The sequence below is a fragment of the Falco cherrug genome, chromosome 9 (genome assembly GCF_023634085.1).
Source record: "Falco cherrug isolate bFalChe1 chromosome 9, bFalChe1.pri, whole genome shotgun sequence".
NCBI lineage: Eukaryota > Metazoa > Chordata > Aves > Falconiformes > Falconidae > Falco > Falco cherrug.
This window is the reverse complement of record NC_073705.1, coordinates 3,754,296-3,776,217: the sequence shown is the minus strand read 5'-3', so window position 1 is coordinate 3,776,217 and position 21,922 is coordinate 3,754,296. Positions and strand designations below refer to the sequence as shown.

The window sequence follows — 21,922 nt, the reverse complement described above, 5'->3', positions numbered from 1 at the left end:
GCTAAAAGAGAGAAGTCTAGTTATAGGAGAATTTTAGTACCATTTTAACTTAGATTTTCTCTGTCCCGTGTGGTTTTCTCCTCCCTTTATTACCCCCAGGATAGACTGCCCTGATCTTCAGCTAGGTTGATGGTCAACTTTGAAGTACTTGTGGTAGCAAAACAAAAACAGAGGTCTTGTCTGTTGTTCTGGAACCAGCAATTTACAAATCATAGGATTTGCAAGGATTTACAAATTGTCTGAACTGATGGCACCTGAGAACTCTCAAAATTTCTCATGAGCCTCGAGGTTTCCAAGCAGGTCAGGAAACTACAAAGCAAACTGAGGCAAAACAAATAAATCTTTAAATTGTGCTGATGAATGGCGTGCTAAGAACCACCTATGGAAAAAGCTGGTACAACCCCATATGCCGTCGTAACATGAATTAGTTTCGGAAGCTATGTTCTAGTTCAGTCAAGAATTGATGAGGGAAGTTATGTCAGACAAGGTAGCTAAAATTGTTTCTCTTAGAAAGACTATTTCTAGGGGCTTTACATACACTGCTTCATTTCCTTCAAAAATTCCCCTTCCACTTCACTATGATGTAATCCAATTTCCACCGTGTACCTGCCCCAGAAGCAGCTGCATTTTCAGCACATCCTTTATATGGTGGGGTCACACAAACTGAAACCCATCCTAGAAACAGGCTTGTTGGGGGATTTTCAAACCGTTTCCAAAACTAAGGTAAAACCACAGATAGGAGGACAGAAAATGCAGCGTAGCTGATTAGTTTCAGTTAACATATGGGTAAGTGCAGCAAAAACCAGCCAATTCAAAGACAATGAATACTTCTACAATTAAGTATATTCATGCAATGACAAGGGAGGAACATATATACATTTAAATGGAAATAAACAATGGAAAGAGACTCTGCTCTTAATGACACTGGAGTGAGTGTGGAGTGATGTTCCCTACTCAGCTGGTATTACTCTGGATTGTTTCTGGTACCGGCAAAGGCAGAATCAGGCTCATTTGTTTGGTATTTAGCAATGCATCACTGAGGAGCATGAGTCAGAGAGTAACCATGCCTCACTGCTCTATGATTTTTATGAAGGAAAAGCACTTGGCATCGCAATTGCTTCTCCAAAGCCGCTCCAAGAAGCACCTACTGTCCTCATCAGAACTCAGTAAACCAATGAGCAGCTCACCTGACTGGGAAGGGGACCATGCTGCAGCACAGCATGGCTTTGCTGCAACTTCTCCAAGAGCCTGTGGCCGCCTTAACGTACAGCAGTCCTCCAAAGCACCAGAATAAAGGAATAAGCAGCAGCTTGTCAAGCATGGGGTGGAGCAGGGGGGCCTTTTAGCAGAAGAGGAAGGAGGGCCTGGGGAGTCTACATGCAGCTCTCAACTTTTGCAAAGACAGCAGCTTTAGGAACATCCCCCCGGTGGCACATCCACCTGGCAAGAGCTTTGGCTTGGGAGAAGCACCCTGAAAAGCAGGACAGCTTGGCCCTAACACTTGAAAAGGTGCTAGTTTCCTCAGGGACCAAGTCTCTCGAGCTTGGCAGGGAGAACCGCGCGTGATCTCTCTCAGGGTGGCTCTACAGAGTGCTGCCATGTTCCCGGACCTCGCAAAGACACTTTTGTACTACCAAGGCCGGGCACCCCGTGCCGCCTCTGAGTTCCTCTCTGCCTTCGCCGCCGGCGCTGCCCGGGGCCCCAGCCCGGACGCGGCTCGGAGCTCTCCAGGGCCCCCCGACACCGGGGAAGCACGTCGCCCCTCAGGCCTCCGCGGCGGAGAGGAAAAGCCGCCTCACGGCCGCTGCCCCAACAAAGATGGCGGCGGGGGGGTGTCCGCGCGCCAGCACGAAGCCGCTCTATCCGGCCGCGCGCCCGCCTCTATGCTTTGGCGGCGGGCGCGGCCACGTGACGCTTTGAACGGCGCCGCGCGGGACCTGCGCCGGGAGGGAGCGAGGCCGCGGCGGGGGCGCGCGGGCCATCAGGTGACCCCTGTCCTCCCCCGCACCCCGCCCTCCCCAGCGGGACCCCCGGGCGGGACCCCCAGCACCCCGGGCGGAGCGGCCTCTGGGGCCCTGCTGCCGGCGGGCTGCCAGGAGCCAGCCTGCGGCCAGCACCCCCGTCCCCGCCGCGGCCGGTGCGTGTGTGTGTCCACCCCGGGAGCGCGGGGGCCCGAGGACCCGGGCGGGGGGTTCGTTCCGGGGCGGGGGGCGCGGCAGCAGTGCCCGGGGAGCGGGCCGGCGGGGCAGGGACCGGGCTGTGCCCCCTGAGGAGCCCGGCTGGCGGGCAGCGGCCGGGCGCGGGCCCGGGCTGCCGGGGCGCGCTCTGTGCACGGCCCCTCAGCCCGCTGAGGTAATGCCCGGCCCCCGGTTGGGGCAGCCCCGGCCCCGCGGAAACACCTGACGCCGCGGCGCAGCGGGGACGAGCCGGTGAGGGTGGGCGCCGGCCGCCCCGCTCGCCAAGGGTCGGGGGCCGTGGGGCCGTGCCCCGGGCACGCAGAGGCGCGGCGGGGAGCCCGGCGCTCGCTCCCGGGCTGCATCCCTGCAGCCACCGGCAACAGGTTGTGCTTCGGAGGCCGCTGGTGCTGTTGCGGTGCTCGGGGATCACCCCAGGCCTCGCTACAGAAATTGCAGTTGCTGAGAAGCGTCCCAGCGCGGCAGCGACTTCGAACAGACAAGTACACTGCTCTCCCATCCAAGTTAGCCTTTCACGGGGCGCGTTTTGCCCCAAAGGATAAAGCTGTACCCTTTGCGTTGGGGGAAACAATCACCAATGACATAAAGCATAAAGATGCCAATATATATAGAGAGAATGATCCTGTTGTGCTCCGGCTAATTCAGCGTTCCTTTCCCGGGAGGGGCTGCCTGGTTTGTGGCTTGGGCCAGGCAGCCATAGGATGGGCCATCGACTTCTGCCAGCACTCAGCTGACTTTGTAAATGGGCCGTGAGCCAAGGTCCGGGCACGAGCAGTACTTCTCAGGCACGGGCCCGGGATGAGAGCAGTGCCCGAGTGCAGCCGTCCAGCATGGATCTCGGGGGGGAGTGAAGGGGTCTGGCCACTGGCATTACTGTCTTCTATTACTGTAATGTAGTGGGTTAAGTTATTAACAAAAGCCTTATTTTAATGTTGGAGCATTAAGCAGTTAATTGTTTTAACGTGCACAGTGACCTCAGCCTTCTTTCCCACAGCAACCACACCATGAACGTCCTTTCAGGGACCTCTTTAGCAAGTAAAACAAAAAATGGGAGCACTGGAATTACTGTCTGTAAGGTGTTGCTCAGCCTGGAAAGTTTTCTTTTAAGTCAGCAAGGTTTCAGGAAGTAAATTAGTTCAGTGGAATGTAGCCACAGCTTGCTCTCTGTCTTGCAGATTGGGCTTTTGAGAGATTTCCTCTGAGGCTGTATGTCACAGGCTGCCATGAGAGCTCCTTATATCCCAGGGGTCCCCACTTCCCCAAGCACAGGCAGAAGCACATGCACACAGAGTTGCATGAAACGTGTTTTGTGCTTTCTTGTAAGTTTTCAGAGACCATAGTGAACCATCCCTGTCCCGTTACTTACTTAAGAATAATTATTGAAACTTGAGCTAAAAGAACCTTCTCAAGGTATTTCAGTCAGTCCCTCAGCCAGATCAGATTTACCTAAACTTTCCTAACCTGTTCTGAGAAACATCCAAGGTCTAGAACACCCATTTCCTTCCACCTGCAGAAACCTCAAGTCATCGGTAGGCAAATTTATGGTCTCATAAAAGTTGATACACATCCAAATGGCAGTTCCTTTTAGCTCAGAAACATTTTCCTAAATTGCTCTCCTCAAGTCTGTCTTGTTAATATAAAGTCTACGGCAAAATCAATCATTCCCGTCCCATCACATTGACCATTTAAGGATGATTACTGAAATTTGAGTTGAAAGAGCCTTCGGAAATGATCCAGCTATATGCAAACGCTTCAGGTTTTCACCCCCTTTTTTTTTTTTTAAGGAAGGCAGATTCATATGAATTGTACAGAAAGACACCAACTTTTTTTGAATATAGCATAAATAGATATTTCAGACACAACATGGATAATGGTACTTTTAGAGGGGTATTATTTCAGCAGCTGTTTTACAAAAAAACCCAAACTAACATTAACATGTTAGGAAGGAAAATGCAAGGGTGACGGTAATTACTAGGATCTCAAGACAGACAGTAGGCTTGCGAACTGTTGAGCTGCCAGCCAAAGTATTTAGTATAGAAAATAAGTAATTTTCACATTCACATTTTGAGAACTGATACCACTTTTCTCTACCTAAGATGAGGAAATACGTATGCCATGTGATACCATGTGGATCAGGTAAGCACTCCTGATATGTCAAACCAATCTTGTCTTAATGAGATGACACGCAGTGATCCACTGCTCTTTAATAATAAACCCCAGTGTTTAAAGACTGTCTGAAAAGTGACAGGGATTTCCAAGGCTTGACGGTCTCTTGTTCTGACAGTGCAAAACTGTGAGGCTCTAGCTGAGGGCAGAGCAATAGGAATACCATTTCTTGACCATATGTTTTAAAAAATAGGTTCTGTGCAACATGTTAAGTAGAGCCCACATTATAATGCAAACAAAAAATGCAGGATTTTCATAGATATGTTTGAAGCAGCTTGCAACTACTGAAGTGATATTAAAATCCATGTCGCAATTATGGCTGGAAGTTTAAAATGATGGTAACACCTTTTCAGCAAAATTGAGCTCTCAGGAGAATGATTTCTCCTGCCTTTGGGTTTTGGACTGTTCTGTGCATTATAAATCACTTTGCAAAACTGTGCACATAGGATAAGCCCTTCTAGTTAATCTTCCCCTTAACTACTGCAGGTTGCCGTTAGAAAAAATGTGGCATTTGAAGGTATAATGTATAAGGCGTTTTGGTGTCCTGAGTTAGGTAATTCTAAACTTGGCTGTGCAGGAAGGAATATACAGCAACATCAGCTTATTCCTTGAAGAATCCGTTTTTAAATGTTTGGACATAGGTTTTTGATCAGCTTCCTCTATTTCAAGAAAATAGCCGCCAAATCTGAAAGGCCAGAGGAACTTCAGAACTTGTCTTCACAAGCCTCATTTGGCAAAGACAGTTGCACACTGCAGTTCCCCTAGATGTTACGTTTTGTAATGGCCTGTTTACCAGGGAATAAAATCTCTTCCCTATGGCAATAAATGGTCAAATGCAAGTGCATTTGTCTCTCTGGTTTTGTAGGAGCAGAGATGGGTTCTTCAAGTGAAAGGCTGATGGCTGACCCTTGAAGAAATACTTGATTACCTAGCTGCTTTCTGTCCTTCCGTGTAAGACCATGTTTTTATCATTTGAAGGGTTTCCTTTTTTCTAAGACAGGCCAAAGGTGGCAGCTTGCCTTCTCTGGATGTAAACCTTAAATCTGAGTGTGCTAGTGGATGGATTTCTGTGAGATGCTAGAGAGAATTTATACCCAACGGTTGAAACCTGCTGCCTCTCTCCTCTCATAGACACAAGGAAATAGCTTTTGTTCAGATACAGCATGGTATCTCCATGGAAAAATACCTAACTATTTTCAGATGCTTCACACCAGCATTTCTTGTGGTTGTGAGAGGCTGGGGAATGGATTCAAGACCAGTTAGTGACTGGTTATAGCTATGATACTCCTGTTGCTGAATTATTTTTCTGCTGTGTTTCTCTTGTCCCAGTCTGACACTTGCCTTCAAGTGCCTTTGATTAAGGAGATGAGTGACATTGTCTGTTCTATTATCAGAATAAATTACCAGCAACTAATTTATGGACCTCACAAAAGTGCCTTTGACATGGTTAATTGTGCTCTGTTGTTCAGGTAATTGGGTTGTCAAGAAATGTTGCTTACTATATAGTTATCTCTTATAGAATATTGGCCTGTTTCATGGGAATGGACAAAATCTTTAGACTTCCAGTTCCCAAGTTGTCATGAGGACTGAGTAAGAAGGAAATAAGCATTATTCTTGAGAGTAGTGTCTGTAGCAAGAACATTTTGACTGCTATATGTTGACTGCTCATCCCTGGTTTCTGTAAGAAAGAAAATTAATTTTCTTCTACTTGCAAGTTCAGGGGACTTTGTGGTTGCCAGAATTTGCAGATTCAGCCTAAAATGGGGGGGGGAAACATGATGCTTTGGACAGTATTCTTGCCAACAGTGAGATTCAGAATATTATAATTGGCTTTTTGATGTCTGAGAAGGCTAAAAGAAAGCTTGCCATTTTTTTCTGGGTATGTTGCAAAGATGAGAAGGATAAACTTGGTTCTGTCACACAGCTGGAGAACACAAAAAACACACAGAAACAACAAATGGGCAGCAGGAAGGTGTTTTTACATGTGGTGTTTTTTACAGCCAGCTTCCACACTTGACATATGCAAAAGTGAGAAAAATGCAAACAAAGGATCCTTGTGAGGCTGAAAAATAGAAGCAGCACAGGAGCTCAGGAGCTGCCTTTGGGTGTTTGTGTGAAGAGCTCCTACCTGAAAAAGTTTGGACTCTTGCTTTCCTTTATTGCTGTGAAATAGGAATTTTCTGTTTGAAATTACAGGAGGCAAAAAAATGTTCTAGCTTAAGACAGAAACAGCAAACAATCCTTTCTGATTATGCCTTCATCTGGCTGTTTCTACATGTGCTGTGTTTGAATACATGTATGTTGTCACATAGTGGTATGGCATTTTTAACTCATGTTCCTTTCTGCAGGTGAAAGGCATGTGTGAAGAAGGTTTGTTTTCTTTTTTAGTTACTGGACCTAGATCGGTGGGAGGGTTGGTACTAATAGTAGCTGCAGGAGAGTTTAGGTGATTTAGATGGCTTTTGTGTTTAGCTTTGAACACAGTGGAAATCAGGGCAGTTCTATGTGAGTGTATCTCGCTGTTCATGTCCCTGTGCTGCCCCAAGGGAATGGCACTTCCTGGGGATTCGATAAGAGATGGCCCTTCAGGTAGCAAAACCGGTATTTATTCAAAGCCCTGAAGAGTAGAAGAGCACAGACTGGGAATATTTGATGGAGAATTGCCTCAGGGAGATGCAATGTGAGATGCCATATACACAGCAGAGTACTTTTGTGTAACCTTGTGTCGCAGCTTTCTCCCTGAATATCGAGAGTCAAAACCCTGGAGCCTCAGTGTGACTGTAGCCCGAGGCAGGTCTGGCTGGCTTGAGTGTGCTCTGGCCAGCCACAGAGGAGCACACACGTGCTCATGGCTCCTGCAGTGGTGGCCAAGTGCAGCGCAGAGCAGAGCTTGAACAGGCCCCAAGGCTGCAGATCAACCTGCCAACAGGCTGCTGGGCTTTGGTTTTCTCTAGGTCCTGCAGGAGCGGTGCTGAGTGCCGTGGGGTGGTTTTGTTTATATCCTGCTAGCTCCCAAAGTCTCATCTTGGGAAATGCTAAACCTTCTTGATTCCCATGGGAACATGGGAATTGTCTCTCAGCAACCCACATGACTGCACCACAAGTTCTGTGTCAAACAGACTTGCTTGAGTCCTGGTGTGGTTGGAATGAGGGAGCTGCACTGGTGGGAGCATGGTGACCTTTGGAAGCTCTCTGGCCTGTGACCACATCAGTTTCCCTCTATGCAGAGCTAGTTTCCTTCCTCAGAAGAACTCAGTGCTTACACCAGGAGTTTGTCCACCCAGCAGCTTTGTAGACCTCAGGGGGAAGGAATGGTTAAGGAATGGCTTTTCTCTGCCCAATTCAGTCCAAGCCCAGTACTGACAGCTGAAGGAGGGCTGTGGGCAGCCCCACTCTGCCATTTCATCTGTAGGAGCTCTGTGATTCTTAGAACTCCCCTGAGTTTTGGGTTATCAAGTGCCCCTTGTTGCAGCTGCATCAACTGCAGAATAGCTCATTTACCAAGCACAACAACAAGCTCCTGTTTGGGCAGGATTCCACTGGTAGTCCGTGCCTGACCTGGAGACCTTTGATATTTTGGCTGGCAGACTTGTTGTCTGTGCCTTGCTTGGTATTTCCCTGTAAAATACGCTCTAGGTTGGCCTTTCCTTAGGAGTCATTGCCCTTCCTCCCACATGTTCCTGAGTCCAGGCATCACTGTGAATGCTCTTTGCTGGAAGGTCCACCCCTTTCTGCACTGAGCATGCAAACCCACTACGCGCTGCTTCCTTGCCAGACAACACAGCGTTCCAGCTTAGGAGGTGTCTCTGAGTTCCTACAGCTGGACACATCTGCGTTGCCAGTTTTGCTTCCTGGAGGGGACATTTTAAATGTACAGTACAGCTGCATACTGCCAGCATCAACACGAGCAGGAGAGGTGCAAGATACTGGGCTGCTTTGGGCTGGGATTTCCAGTGGATCCTCATATGGCTGCTTTTTGTGGCTATCTTTGCTTACTGTGACCCAGGGAGAACAAGATATATTAGAAGAGTTTGTGAACTGTTCTGATGGGAAGAGCACACTTACCTATATCATGCCTACCTTTTGATTTTGTAGATATTTTGATCTACTTCTTGCCTTTGAAGTGACATGGAGTTTTCTTTTTCCTGCTGTTTTTTAGAGAAAAAGGTTTAGAGAGACATGGAGCTTGAAAGAATCATTCGAGACACACTGACTTGCTTCATCCAGTCCCACATCCCTGCAGGAGACCTCAGGTATGTTGAGATAGGAAGACCTAATATCATTGTTCTAGCTTGCACTCTGCATTAATTGTTCCTCTGCACATTATACTGAACTCTAGCTTCGTGTTGCTTTTCCTTAAGTCAGACCTACGATGCAGGTAATTTGCACAGGCTCTGATGGGAATGCTTGAACAGCTGTCATTTAGCATTGCAGTCTAGCAATGTCATTTCTTTGACAACCAAGATGATTAATTTCCTGTCCAGTAATACACATTAGAATATGGGATTCCCTTCATTCCACAGTGTCCCCAAAGGGCTTTCTGAGCGGCATAATGCTCTATCAGGGCTCTCCCTGTTTTGAACTCTGCCTGCATGCAAGAGATATAGACACCTTGAAGCTGGAACACAGCAGCTGGTTTTGCTGCCAGTGGCAGCAGTGACACAAGTGTGGAGAGCGGCAAGCAGAGAACACTGCTTCCTATAGAAATTGCAACTTGACAGAATATGATGACCTCAGCTGAGACGCCAGTCAGCGTAGAAAAGTCAGGGTTTGAGCACCTGGAATATTCTGGTTAGCTCAGCTGAAGCATCTACAGGAGCACATCCTCTGGGCACACGCTGGGGCTTTCATTCAGTGCTGCCCAGGAATCGGGATGGCATGTAGTGTTTTATCCATAAATACTTCCCACTCAACCACTGACCACCTGCTACCTGGCTTTGCTGGTGGGATCTGCCCATAAGATACAGTCCCCACAGGTCCTTTTGCTCCGTAAGAAGGACACAAGGTTAGGGGAAATGGGGATCGAGAGAAGGAGAGAGAAAAAATGGGCCTGTTGACCCTGCTGCCAAGTCCTGTGTTCTCTCTTGTCTCCAGTGGGATGGATGATGTTTTCTTCTCTTATATCACGGGTGTCCTGGAGGAGCTGGGCTCACCAGAGTCCTCCGAGGAGACTTTTGACATGGACACCTTTGTGGAAATGATGGAGGCGTATATCCCTGGTTTTGCAAAAATCCACAGGTATGTGAATATCACTGCTTTGTATGTGCATGCCATGCACCGTGGGCCTGGACCTGAGCCCCTCAGTACCATTAAGTTCTTTTGTTATACCCAGCTGAAGAGAGATTAGTACCAAACCTGTGCCGTTATGATTAAGTCAGCCTTTGCCTGAATACACATATGCTAATCCCAGTATAGTTTGCAAGTAGGTCCTTGGCCATCTGAAATACCAGTTTGTTTTATTTGGCTTCCAATTAAACCTTGTCTTTCTATAAAGAGGTACCCAAGTAGGATAGGCTACTGCTTTTATTCCTCACACTAAGTATATAACTTCTGTCTCTTGCAGTGGGGATGTTTGTGAAATGATGTTCTCCCTCTCAGAAAGGCTTGGTGAAGCTCGCAACAAAGGTGAGTTACTCAGACAATTTCAGCACAAGAAAGTATATTCTGCACACTTTCAGTCTTAATATTTGGAGTTGAGTAATTTCATAGGATAAAATACAATTTTGTTTGCCACAGTTAGGATCTCATAAGGTAACCTGAATTGATTGACAATTTTTTTAAAAAATGTTTTAAAATATTTGGGGGTTTGGTATCAACACATGGGAGGTTTGCGTCATATGGAATACTGTCTAAGACATACTGGGGTGAAAAACACTTGATCAGTTCTCCAGACACCTCTGTTGAGATCGGATCCAGAGTAGTAACAAAGACATAGCAGATGCAGGGCTGCTTGTTGAAATTCTGCTGTAGGTTAATTCTGAAAGTGCAGATTTCTGCCTGCCTCTGATGGTCATCTGCCTAAGTGACACTATCACTGGGCAGCCCATGTCAGGTGCATCATCGAACAGAGAATCCAGCTGATCACATACATGTATCACTTCTAGACTCCGAGCATCCTCAAAGCTCACTTCCCATTCACCCATGAACCCTGGCACATGCAAAATGAGCAATGATGTGCTCTGGCCTGCAGGACTGCAGAAGACCACACTTATTCCAGTGGCACTTTTTAACCTCAGCATTTACAGATCAGATGGATTGCTATATTAATTATCCTCAAAGGTACTTCCCACTAAAGAACAGACAGGTGAAGTGCCTAGATATTAAACCTTGCAGGACACACCAGTCTGCGTGTTGCTTATCTAGCAACATCACTGCTCTCTCACCAGAAGTCTACAGTGTAGAACAGACAGACCCGTCTTTTATCTTTCTTGAACCTGACAAAATCTACTGCTTTGCTCTGGTCCCCTGCATCCTACCCTTTGAGAATCCTGATGTAGTTGAAGTGTGGAAGGACAGCACTATCCGGTTTTAGAGAGGACAGAACAAAGGTGAAATGATTTTTCTTACAGAAAGAGCCTGTAAAGAGAGGTGCATCAGAGTAACCTGATCACAGGATGTGTTGGCTCACCTACAGGGCATCTTCCCAAATTTAAAATCAAAACAGCACCTTAGTTCAAAGTTAGAGCAAACACCAGGGAATTCTTGGAAATGTAATGAAAATACCTGAAGTATCCACAACCAAAGCACTAGAGGGCCGAGAACTGACAGGTAGAACTGAATTCACAAGCAGCCCGTGCCCTTTAAGGCCTGGCAGTGCAATGCTCAGGTACTCCAGCATGCACCAGCACAGCCTTCCTGCAGGTCAGTGGTGAGCAGAGCTGCAGCTGTGCCTACTGAGGGCAGGAGGAACAGTAGTACTTCCCAGTCTTGGCACTTGAGAAGCAGTTTGCTCTGGCAAACAATGCGCCAGCAGTCTAATGCCAACAGAAAGCACAGAGCTGCAGCCTTAGTGGGACTGTTCCTCAGGAGATATCACTATGTCTTTAAGAAAAACCTGGCCAAAAGGCTGTGGAAAGCAGGAGTGAATCACCCTCTGAAGACCTGACCAAGGGCCAGGAGCCTGGAGCTGGAGCCTGCAATGGGGAAAGGCTGTGCACACTAACAGACGGAGCCGGGTCCCAGGTATGAGCACCCCGCAGAGGAGCAGGAGCACTGGGGACAGTCACCTGGCACTAGGCTACCAGCACCGCCTGATGGCATTTTCTGGGTCTGGAAGGAACCACAGCATAGGCTGTGACACATCATCACTGGTGTCTGATCTGCACCATTGTATGGCCTGAACAAGACTGTCAGTAAGTGGAAAAAGAAAATGACATGCTGACAGAAGAGTATGAGCCATCACTCTGGCTCATCCTTTCCAGCCACTGGAGAGGATGAGCCAGAGCAGTGGTTGAGAGAACCTGTCCCAGTGCCCTCAGAGATCCCGCAGCAGAACTGTGGGGATGCCTCTGCAGCCCTAGCCGGGCTCTACCCAGCTTCACCCTGTTCTGCTGTCACTCCACAGTTTGAGCTGCATCACCTTTTCTCACCTGCTATCACACAGGATCTGCACAGGAAACGGTCACATCTGAGTGTCAGTCCCAAAGACGCCAGTCCCCGCCCTCTGTGACCTGTGCTGTGCACTTACTGAGCTGTACAACACCAAGTCATTGGCCCAGTGGTCCCGATCCTGCAGCACCACTTAGTATGACCCATGCTACAGGCATTGCAGCACCTAGCAGATCCCTGCTCCCATTCTGCTTGCTCTTTCTGCAGTGCTGATCTGATCTCTTCCTGCTGTGCAGTGCAGTCATTCCATGGCCACAGCCTTCTAGCAAATGCTGCTGCTGCACTTCTGCTGTAGCCACAGGCCACTGCTTAGCAGTCCCTTCCCTTTCTGATCAAAGCACACATCAGAAGGTGAGCAGGTGTTCAGACATTCGCACCAGTGTCCAGAAAGCGCACTCCTAAGGAGATGCATAGTATGGCCAAACAGATGAGCCAGTTCACAGCAGCCCTACTTTAAAGAAAGTTGAAATACAGGGGGAGGAGATTAAGGAAGAGTGAGGCTTTGTCCTTGCAAAGATACAATACCCTGTTAGCTTCAGGAATGGGGTTTAGTCACATTTGTAAGGAGAGCGAGCCTTCAGCTAAGGGCAATCTGAATTTCCTGACAATGCAAAACCAGAGAGGGTATTTTCAATAGCCCTTTCCTCACCATGTCCCCAGCTTACCTCTGTCTCTTGCTCCAACTAGGCAGGTGATGACTTGAAGGATGGGGTGGACCTGCTACTAGAGATGTTCCCAGCCTGTACCATGAGCCAGGCAGAGAAGGCACTCGCCATGGCCTTGGGGAACTTGGAGGAGGCAGTGCAGTTAATTGTGGAGGAGAAGGTGGAAACTGGCCCAGCAGGTGCGAGTGTGAAGGTACTGTACTCTGAGTTGGGTGGCAGCGGGACAAGGAAGGGGGCAGAGCTTGGGGACACGCAGGTGTCCACTGTCTGCTGCAAGCAGAAGCTCTGACCACAAGAACTTTCTGTGCAGTGAGCCAGAGCAACAGCCCTTCTCCCTGCCTTGGCTGCCTGGGTACAGGCTGTGCCCACAGCTGAGCCAGCAACCCAGCAGAGCTGTGGCTGGCACTCCCCTCCCCACAGGGGCTGGGGTGCTCCACCAGCAGCTGGGCTCACTGAGCTAGCAGGGGCGTAACTGTATAGCCCATGTGTTGTGCTGCTCACGCACCCACCTTCTCTCCTCCCAGGAACTGACACGGCCCCGCAGAGCACCCAACCATGAGGAACTAAAACAGGTTATCCTACAGAAGTAAGTACCCAGTAGCAACAAACCCCTTATCCTGCTCACAATAAAGGAAGAGGTGGCAGTTTGGGGAAGGTCAAAATGGCAATGTGGTCTATGAAGAACTGGGGGTGTACAGTGCTTAGTAAGGATGCTATGAAGCTTATTTGGGTATAGCTGAACACATTTAAGTACAAATAACAATCATCAGGTGGGAAAAAAACCAACCAAACAAAACAGGTTTGGGTTTGTTTCAGAGCTCTGGCAAAGAAACAGGTTACCTGTACCAGCTGGGTCACAGCACTGGCTGTGTGTGAGGTTTCAGCCTCCTTACGGGTACAGTGTAAATCACAGTGCTGTCACCTGAGGTCCTGGTTAAAGGTTCAAGGCACAGGCACCATGCTGCAGCTCAGGTAACACATGGTGACTTGTCAAACTACAGCAACTCATTCATACCTCCAGCCTTGGAGACATTCCAAACAAGGCTAAAGATATCTTTAAGAGACTGCCTGTACAGCAACACTGGGAAGATTAAATCTCAGTTTCTGGAGGTGTGAATTCAATGCATTTAAAGAAACCTCTCTGAAGTCCCCCTATGGACTTCATGGAAATGAAAGTGGCTTTATATTGGTTTACCTCCATTCATTTCCAAAAGCACTTAATTCTCAATAGGAGAACCCACACTGTGGTTTCATCGATCTGCTTTAAGATCTCGGCTTTCATGAGTATCCTCCTGTGGGCATGCAGATTCCACACAGCTATCCAGTCACATCTTTTCTACCACTTTACATCCTCACCAGTGACAGAATAAACAGCTGATGAGCTAGGGAAGGTAAAACAAGGCAGAATGGCATCCAAGCAGAATTAGCAATCCCTGCCCTTGCCTGTCTCCCACACAGGCTTCTTTCAGAGTGACATGCAAGGGGACAAAAAAAGCGCCAGCTGCTAGTTGTTTCTGGGAACTTCACTTTAATGACACTTTGGCAACATCCTGTACTTTTAAACATCACTCAAGCACAGGTACAGAGAGCAGATCACCATAGCCGAAGACACACATGAGCAACTATACTAACTACTGAGGGAGAAGTCATGGTCAGCTGTGCTGTCTGCCTGCTAAACCAGCACCAAAGTCTCAAGAGCAGTAACTCAGCAGTACAGCAAGCAAGTGCTTGGGCCCTGATGTTTCAGTCACAAGGAATGAAGTAATGCTTTTATCAAGCTGCTTCCAGCACAGACCTGTTTTGTAGTCAAGCAGTAGGTGGGAGCATGAAAGGAACACCATCTCTTCAGGGCAGAAGCAGCCAGCTTGGTCCTGTAATCTCACTTCTGTCTCCTTTGGCTGCCATCACTTCAGCTGAGGAGCAAAGCTGCCCCAGTGGCACAGCACACCAGACCTCGGCACCTCTCTCAGTTCTATGGTGGCTATTGGCATTCTCGACAGCCCAAGATTTCAGTAACCTTCACATATGGCCAAGGATGCTATTCGAGGAGAATCCTGCTGGATTCTCACCAGAAGGATGACACACTTCTTGCCCATTGAGGGGAATGTTAAGTGCTCCTATCTGCAGTCTAGGGAAGTAGGACACATGGCACAGCCACAAACCAGCGAGGGGAGAAAGGACATAGGCTGTGAACAGCCCCAGGTGATGACGTTAGAGCATTCACTAAATGCTGCTTGTGTTTCAGATACATGATGGTGGATAGCGCAGATGATCAGAAAACACATCGGCCAGCTCCACCCAAAGAGGTAAGAGCAGTCCCAGCTCACCAGGAGTTTGAATGTCCTTTGGCTAGAAGGTTTAAAAAACAGTCTGCAAGTCCAAAGAGCAATGGGACAGGCCAAAGGCAGGTCCATTGACAGAGCCTGCTAGTCAGCAGAGAGGGAAGTTTAGCTTAGCTAAGGTGCTGCAGGGTCTATCAGTTCCTGCCATTCATGACTAGCATGGCTCCTGCTCCTCCATCAGTCAGCTTCCTTCCCAGTTTTGGCCAATTCCCAACATAAATAGTGGGTAAAGCAGCCCATCCCAGTCTTCTGCACCTGCCCCCCCAAAGCACAGCTCTGCTTCTGCTCATCCCTTGCCTTCCCTAATAGTGTGGCTGTCCATCCACTTGGTGTTAATGTCCTTACTCTCCAGGCTCCCAAGAAGTTGATCCGCTATATTGATAACCAGGTGGTGAGTACAAAGGGAGAGAGGTACAAAGACATCAAGAAGCCAGAGAGTGAGGAGATGAAGAGAACCTACATCAGCCTCAAACCAGCCAGGAAGTACAAGTTCCACTGACAGCCTGGTCCTCCTGCTCTTCAGCCCCCACCTTGCCAGCCAGGCACAGCAGGATGGACACGTGGCACTAGGGATGAGGCGGCAACTCCACCTGCCACTAACTGGAACTAACCTGGGAGCCAGGACACTGCTTTCAGCTTCCTCAACTAACCCGGCTGATGAGGAGACTTCTCTCCTTGTGTAGCTGTCCCTCTGCCCCCAGGGGCACACCACAGTGGCTCTCCAGGGCCCGGGCATTCTCCGCTATTCCTTGCATGGGACATTTTTAGGTCTAAGATGTGGCTTGTGCTTTTGCAGCAAGCTTTTTACAAGTCAATATGCACTGTTGCTTTAAACTGAGTGCCAGTGTTAATAAAGATGATGTGAGTTGGTGTGTAGTTCAATCAGAGCATGCACATGCTTTACAGACACCACCTCAAATCACTCCTGGGGCCAAAGATAGGAGCAGGGTCATCCTTTCTTCCCCTAATTACTCTCTTCATCTTGTTCACCGCAAGATGTGGCTGCTGTTTGGTTAACCACCTAACGGATACAAGGGCTGAGGCTGCACTCCAGACCAGAGCTAGGCTCTCCCTGCCCACGCAACCTGGAGCACTCATAAACTCAGCTGACAGCATGGCCAAGGCTCCTGCCGTTTCACAGAGCTGTTGAGTGCCAAAGCTCCAGCCACGCGACATGGGGCAGGATACAGTAGCAGGCCTGGGCGCTACTGAAACGTTAAGTCAGAAGCTGGAAGAAACAAATGGCAATGACCAACTGCTTTCAGTGACAGCACAGCTTGGTTTGGTGTTTTTCTGTCAGTGAAACTGCAGTTAGGAGCACGTTCTCCCTGAAAACAGCTCCCACCTTGCACCAACCTAAACCTGTGCCCTAGGGCTAGCCAGACACACCGCCTGCGCCAGGGCTGTGCCAGCCCTTTGGTGCCAGGCTGGCTGCGGCCACGGGCTGGAGCTGAGCTTGCTCTGCCCTCCTGGAGCCCAGAGGGGCCTGCCCTCTGCCAAGAGGAAGGCTGGCAGCTTTTCTTCTCTCTGCTCCAGCTGGCCTGGTTTGTTCCACAGCTCTGCTGGCATGCCCTGCACACCCACCCCGGGGGACAGTCCCCATCCAACACTCTCCTGCTCTCTGGACAGCTGCCGCTTAGAGATTTAAAATACAACAAATAATAAATCCTGTCTATTAGCTGGCCTGGCCAAGGCCTGTTCAGCACCATGGTGTTCCTGCAAGTCACTAGCTCGCTCTCCATGCTACTGCAGAGGGAGTAACTTTCCCCAGAGGCACCAACGAAGCCCACTCACGAACACCCAGCGGCTGCTAAACAGCCTCAGAGGAAAAAGAGTGAGCCCCACTCGGGCCAGCCTTGCCAACGGGACCAACCTCTCCCTCTGCACATCTCCACAGCAGCCAGTTCCGGCATCCTCCCAGGATCCCAGCATCGCTCAGTCCCCCCCCTCCCCAGCAGCAGCAGTTCTAGATCTGGAGGTTGATGAAAGGGGCAAAGCCAACCACATCCTGCAGGAGAACGAGAGCCCTCTGCAGCGGAGGCTCCACATCCAGCTCCACCCCACGGCTTCGCAGAATGCTCAGGCTGGACTCGGCCACGTTGTGGCAATGCTTCACCTTCAGCGAGCGCAGCTTGGGACAGTACTCGGCCAGGACTCTGCCAAGAAAGAGAGCACATGCAGGTTGCAAGCCGGGACTCCTTAAATGCACCACTCACTCCCTTCTCTACTCCCAGCAGCCCAGCAGAACTGCCAGACATGCACCATCCTTTGGGAGCCACACTTGGCTGATCAGAGAGAAACCCAAGGGACATGGTCAGATCCCAGACCTACCCTCCATGACATACTGGGAAATCTGCTGTTAGCAGCACACAGTGCCTCTCCCACAGGGCCCGCTCATGGCTTCTGCCCCAGACCGAGCTCTCATTGCTTTCAGCATGCAAGAGATCTGACTTTTCCTCTCTCCACTCCAGACACCTGCCATCCCCACCGTGGCTTCCCCCATTGCTCAGTACCTGATGGAGTCACTCTTGACTCGCAGACATCCTGTGAGGTCCAGGTGCTCCAGCTCAGGGCAGGACTTGGCAATCTCCTCGACTGCCACGTCGCCCACGTTGGCATTGACAGCCAGTGACAGAGACTTGAGCCTGCTGCACTTCTGCACCAGATAGCAGATAGCCTCGTCCTTCAGCTGGCGACAGGCTGTCAGGTCCACAGCCTCCAGCGCCTTGCAGTGGTCAGCCAGGCTGCGCAGGGACAGGCTGTCCACCCACTCGCAGTGAGCCAGGGAGAGCCGGCGCAGGTTGGGGCAGCTCAGCGAAATGGCCACCAGCGCATGGCGGCTAAGCTGGGCACAGCCCTTCAGCTGGATCTGGTGCAGGTGGTGGTTCTGCCCGATGACCGGGAGCAGCTCCCTGTCCGTCAGCCAGTCGGAGCAGTTCTGGAGCACCAGCTGCTGCAGTACTTCATTGTCCTTCAGCAGATTAACGAAAGCAGCTCGAGGGATGGCAGGTCCAATCTGTGTGGGGAACCCAGAAAGAATGAGGCATCCCCCAGGGTTTCAGGTCAGCATGATCCTCATCAAAGACTCTCTCCTGTCTGCTCTTCCGCTGTGACAGGGGTGACCAAAGCTGCCCCCTCTCCTCATCCCAGGGCAAATCCCACCATGAGGCTCTCCTCCCCTTGTGCCAAGGCTACTGCCACAAGATAGAAGGTGCTCTGCTTTCTCCATCCCCCATCATCACACTTGCATTTATATATATATATATACACCCCCATGATTAGCTCCACACCTCTGCTCTCTAAACACTCTGTCTCCTCACAGAACAGCAGCTACTCCTGCCTTTCAAGTCCCAGGCTGTGTCTCTCAGGGCTAGCACAAGCCTTCCCTGAAGAGAGTTATCTCCCATCAGATGCACCCTATTGCACAGCCTCCCTGAGGATCAACAGGCTGTGCCACCCTGAAGCTGGCTTGTGTTTCTGCCAGCCAGTGCCTCAGAATGGCCTGGGTGGAGCTTCCAGGCTCACTCCTCCCAATGCCTCTTGCTAAAGACACTGGCATTGCTGGGCCCTGAATCACCACCTCTCCTCCCCAAGCCCATCTGTCCAGTCTGACACGCAAGCCATTAACCCAAGCTCCTGAGCAGAAACTGGCCTCCTTGCCAGGGATTTCTTCTCCCCACACAGTCTGACGCTCCCCTGTTAGCTCCAGAGCAGCAGGACACCTGTGTCTCCCCCAGCCTCAGAGCCACCCAATACCTGGCTTGAGTCAAAGCAGCGCATATTGGCCAGGTACAGCTGGATGAGAGACTGGAAGGACTTGCTGACCCTCTGCAGGCTCAGGAGCTGCTGCAGCGGTAGGTGACAGAGGATATGTGGAACCAAGATGTCTTCCCAGGGCAGGTCCAGGAGGCATCCCCTGGAGGGGGTCAAACTCATCATCAGACGCCAGGGAGCCAGGCTGCGGTGGGAGCCAGGCTAGATCACCTCACGCGTGCTGCTGGGTGCCTCTAGGATGAGCAGACAGACATACAGACTCAGTGACATCTCCCACAGCCAGCCCACAGCGTAAAACCAACCCTCGGCCAGCCGTCAGCAGGGCACGCGCCCGCCTGTCACCCGTGTCACCTCCCGCCCAGCCTGGCACCTTCACTGCTCGGGCACCCAAGCCCGCCCGCCCGCAGTGCCCTTCAGGAGAGCTAGGGGGGTGCGGGGGATGCCACCAGCTGCTTCGGGAACCCGTGTGCCCCCGGGCAGCAGCAAGGGGGCTGCGGCACCACCCCGCCTGGCGGCTGCCCCTGCGCCCCGCGCCGGCCGCTCGGGCACCCTGCGAGGGAGGCGGGCAGCGGCCAGGCTCCGCGCCCGCCCAGCGAGGGGTCTCCCCCCGAGGAGCAGCATCCCCGCGGAGACGAGGGGAAGGGCAGCGCCGAGGGTCCGCGGCGGCTGAGGGCTGCAGGACCCGCAGCTAAGGCGAGGGGGGGGGGGGGGGCGGGGCTCGCCCGCGGCCGTGCCTCCCCCAGGCCCGGCTCCCGGGCCCGGCTCCCGGTCTGCCCCCCCGCCGCGGGAGACCCTCCAGGACCCACGCCAGGACCCACGCCATCCCCCCGCCGCCGGGCGCCACGACGAGGCGCCAGCCCTGCCCCAGCCCCCGGCCCGGTACCTGCCGCCCTGCCGGGCCGCTCCATACCGCCAGCCCCGCCCCCGGCGTCCAGGTGTGACGTCACGCCGGCGGGCGGAAGTGCGCATGCCCCCGGCCCCGCCCCGCCGGCGGCGCGTAGCCTAGCAGCAGGGCCCGGCCGAGGGCGGCACCGGGAGCCTTCAGACAGCGGCGGCCCTCGGGGCGGCAGGGGAGCGCTCGGCCCTGCCAGGCTGGGGCGGCGGGCGGAAGAGAGCGGCTCCGGCCCTGCGGGCGAGCCAGCGGCACCCGGCGGCCGCAGCCCCGGCCGATGTCCCAGCGGGCTCGGTAGCGCCGCTCCCCGTGCGCACCGCTCGTCCCCGTTCCCCAGTTAGCCCAGGTCCCCGGCGCACAGCAGTTTTCTGGCGCACCCTGGCCGCTCCAGCCCCAGGCTGGCCAGCCCCCCGGTGCGCTCCGGTCCCGGCGCGCCCCGACTGCCCCGTCCCGCGGCGGGCGGCTCCGCGCATGCGCGGCGGCGCTGTCCGTTCAGCACCACGCGGAGCCGGGACTGCCGCGACCCGCCGCTGCCGGTGAGCGACGGCCCCGCCAGACACCCCACCCCCACCCCGCCCGCGGGAACCGAGGAACCCCCGGGAAAGGCCAGACCCCGCTTCTCACGCTTCTCACGGCACCCCCGCCGGGCCCCGCTCCTCCGCCAGTACGGGGCTGTCCCCCGCCCGGGCCTGGGACGAGACGGGTGCTGTCCGCCCACGGCCCACCGCCCCCAGGCAGCATCCCCCCACCCTGCCAACCAGCCCCTCGCGCTTCGTTCCCTCTCCGGTGACCCCGCAGCCCCGGGGAGCGAGCGGGGCCTGTCCCTTACCGGCAGCCCCCGCGGAGAAGAGGCCCGGGGGCCCGGGCTCCTGCCGGCGCCGTTGCCATAACGACTGCGCAGAAACAGGCGCTGCTTTCCGCGCTGCCGGGCCTCGGGGCGGGCCCCTCCCCGCCGGTACCGGAGGAGCGACCCCATTCCTGGGGGGAGCGGAGCCCGGCCACCTTGTGCAGTGTGGAGCTGCTGGCGGCAGGTGCCGTACAAGGATCCACCTGGCAAAAGAGCAGGGCCCGCATACGGTGAAAGAGTCCCTGATTCATGGAAAGCAATGACCTGTCTGCGCACTGGGCTGCTCGTTCGCCCCAGTGCAGAGGTTGGCTTGGGGAAAGGTCGTTTTACCCCCGGGCCGGTCCTCTGGGGCAGCCGCCCGCACTACCTGCCTGCCACTGGGCCTGTGGCACCTGCCCCCGCAGGGTCCCGGAGGCCCCCCGGGTTAGCGCAGTGCTTTTCCCATTTACAGAAGGGCAAGTGAGGCAGGGATTTTCAGCTTTCTAAAGGAGCTGAGAATATCCCCACCATGGCCTGGGACAGCCCTTCCTTCCCCCACAGCGGGGGCACAGAACACTGTCAGTGCTGACCCTGCTTCTAGGCCAGGAGGGCTCACTCTGCCTTCAGCAGGTTTCAGCCCTGTGCTCGCTCTGATCTTGAGGTCCTGCTGTGAAATAGAAGTGTGGCATCTGGCCAGGAGTCCCCTAATATTGCTCCTATAAGTGAACAACTGCGACTGAAGCTGGCTACAAGGAGGCTTTATGGAATAGTGATCTGGAAAGGAGTTGAGGGAGTGCCAGCGAGCAAGGGAGTGCAATGCTCAATTACATCTGGCCTTCGTTGAAGGCTCTCTGTGCCAAGAGAGGCCTGGCTGGGAGTCTCCAGCTCCTGCTGAGTCCCTGCTCAGAGGAGCCGTCTTGTGGATTGCTCATTATCCTTCACAAGCAACACGTGTGCCGGACTGGCAAGTAGGACCTGCTCTGCTCCCACACCAACCTCTGTTTATGTTTTTTATTTCATCCGATGGAGCAGGGCTGGCTGAGTTGCTTCCTGGGAGCCTGCCAGCAGCAGGGCTCAGAGGAGGGCCGAGTCAGCCCGGGCACATGCTGGGTGCCACAGGGAGGTTGGGGGCACTGTTACAAAAGAGGCCAAAGTGAGACAGTTGTGTGTGCTTGGCCTCTTGATCCCAACCTTTTCCTGGCTTGCGCTGCACATGGAGAAGGTGAAAACTCTCCTGCCTTTAAGATCTGGTGCCAAGGCAGAGCCACAAGAACTGGTTAGTGGAGGGTTATCTCTGCTGAGCCCCTCAGGGCACCATTCAGGAATCACACCTAATCCAGCTCACGGGACAGCAGTGCCAGGGCCCAGGCACAGCAGTTTCTCAGGCGTGCTGGCTCTTTTCCAAGTGCACCTCTCAGTCAGCATTGCCCTGGGAAACAACAAACAGCTTTTAG

The 21,922-nt window shown here is 52.4% G+C and overlaps 3 protein-coding genes across 5 annotated transcripts in view; 2 read left to right on the top strand and 1 right to left on the bottom strand.

Moving 5' to 3' along the window:
• Window positions 1–1,890: 1,890 nt before the first annotated feature.
• Window positions 1,891–15,858, top strand: CUEDC2 (CUE domain containing 2). 2 transcript variants are annotated; one of them, XM_055720798.1, is made up of 9 exons: window positions 1,891–1,985; window positions 8,521–8,614; window positions 9,456–9,599; window positions 9,925–9,986; window positions 11,410–11,543; window positions 12,657–12,827; window positions 13,159–13,220; window positions 14,880–14,940; window positions 15,329–15,858. In XM_055720798.1, the coding sequence occupies exons 2-9, from the start codon at window positions 8,541–8,543 to the stop codon at window positions 15,473–15,475; spliced, it is 855 nt and encodes a 284-aa protein (XP_055576773.1). In that variant the 5' UTR covers window positions 1,891–1,985; window positions 8,521–8,540; the 3' UTR covers window positions 15,476–15,858. The 2 variants fall into 2 exon arrangements, with proteins under 2 accessions (XP_055576773.1, XP_055576772.1); XM_055720797.1 differs by having other exon boundaries at window positions 1,916–2,137.
• Window positions 14,140–20,518, bottom strand: FBXL15 (F-box and leucine rich repeat protein 15). Of its 2 annotated transcripts, none has more exons than XM_055720796.1 (4): window positions 20,472–20,518; window positions 18,733–18,983; window positions 17,490–17,992; window positions 14,140–17,132 (listed from the first exon to the last, which is right to left on the bottom strand). In XM_055720796.1, exons 2-4 carry the CDS (start codon window positions 18,913–18,915, stop codon window positions 16,943–16,945), a joined length of 876 nt encoding a protein of 291 aa, XP_055576771.1. In that variant the 5' UTR covers window positions 18,916–18,983; window positions 20,472–20,518; the 3' UTR covers window positions 14,140–16,942. The 2 variants fall into 2 exon arrangements, with proteins under 2 accessions (XP_055576771.1, XP_055576770.1); XM_055720795.1 differs by lacking the exon at window positions 20,472–20,518 and adding an exon at window positions 19,634–20,052.
• The window catches only part of PSD (pleckstrin and Sec7 domain containing), a 47,562-nt gene continuing 45,790 nt past the window's right edge, over window positions 20,151–21,922 (top strand). Inside the window, exon 1 of the mRNA XM_055720784.1 lies at window positions 20,151–20,178. The gene's annotated coding sequence lies outside the window, so the exon portion shown is untranslated. The remainder of the gene's footprint in view (window positions 20,179–21,922) is intronic.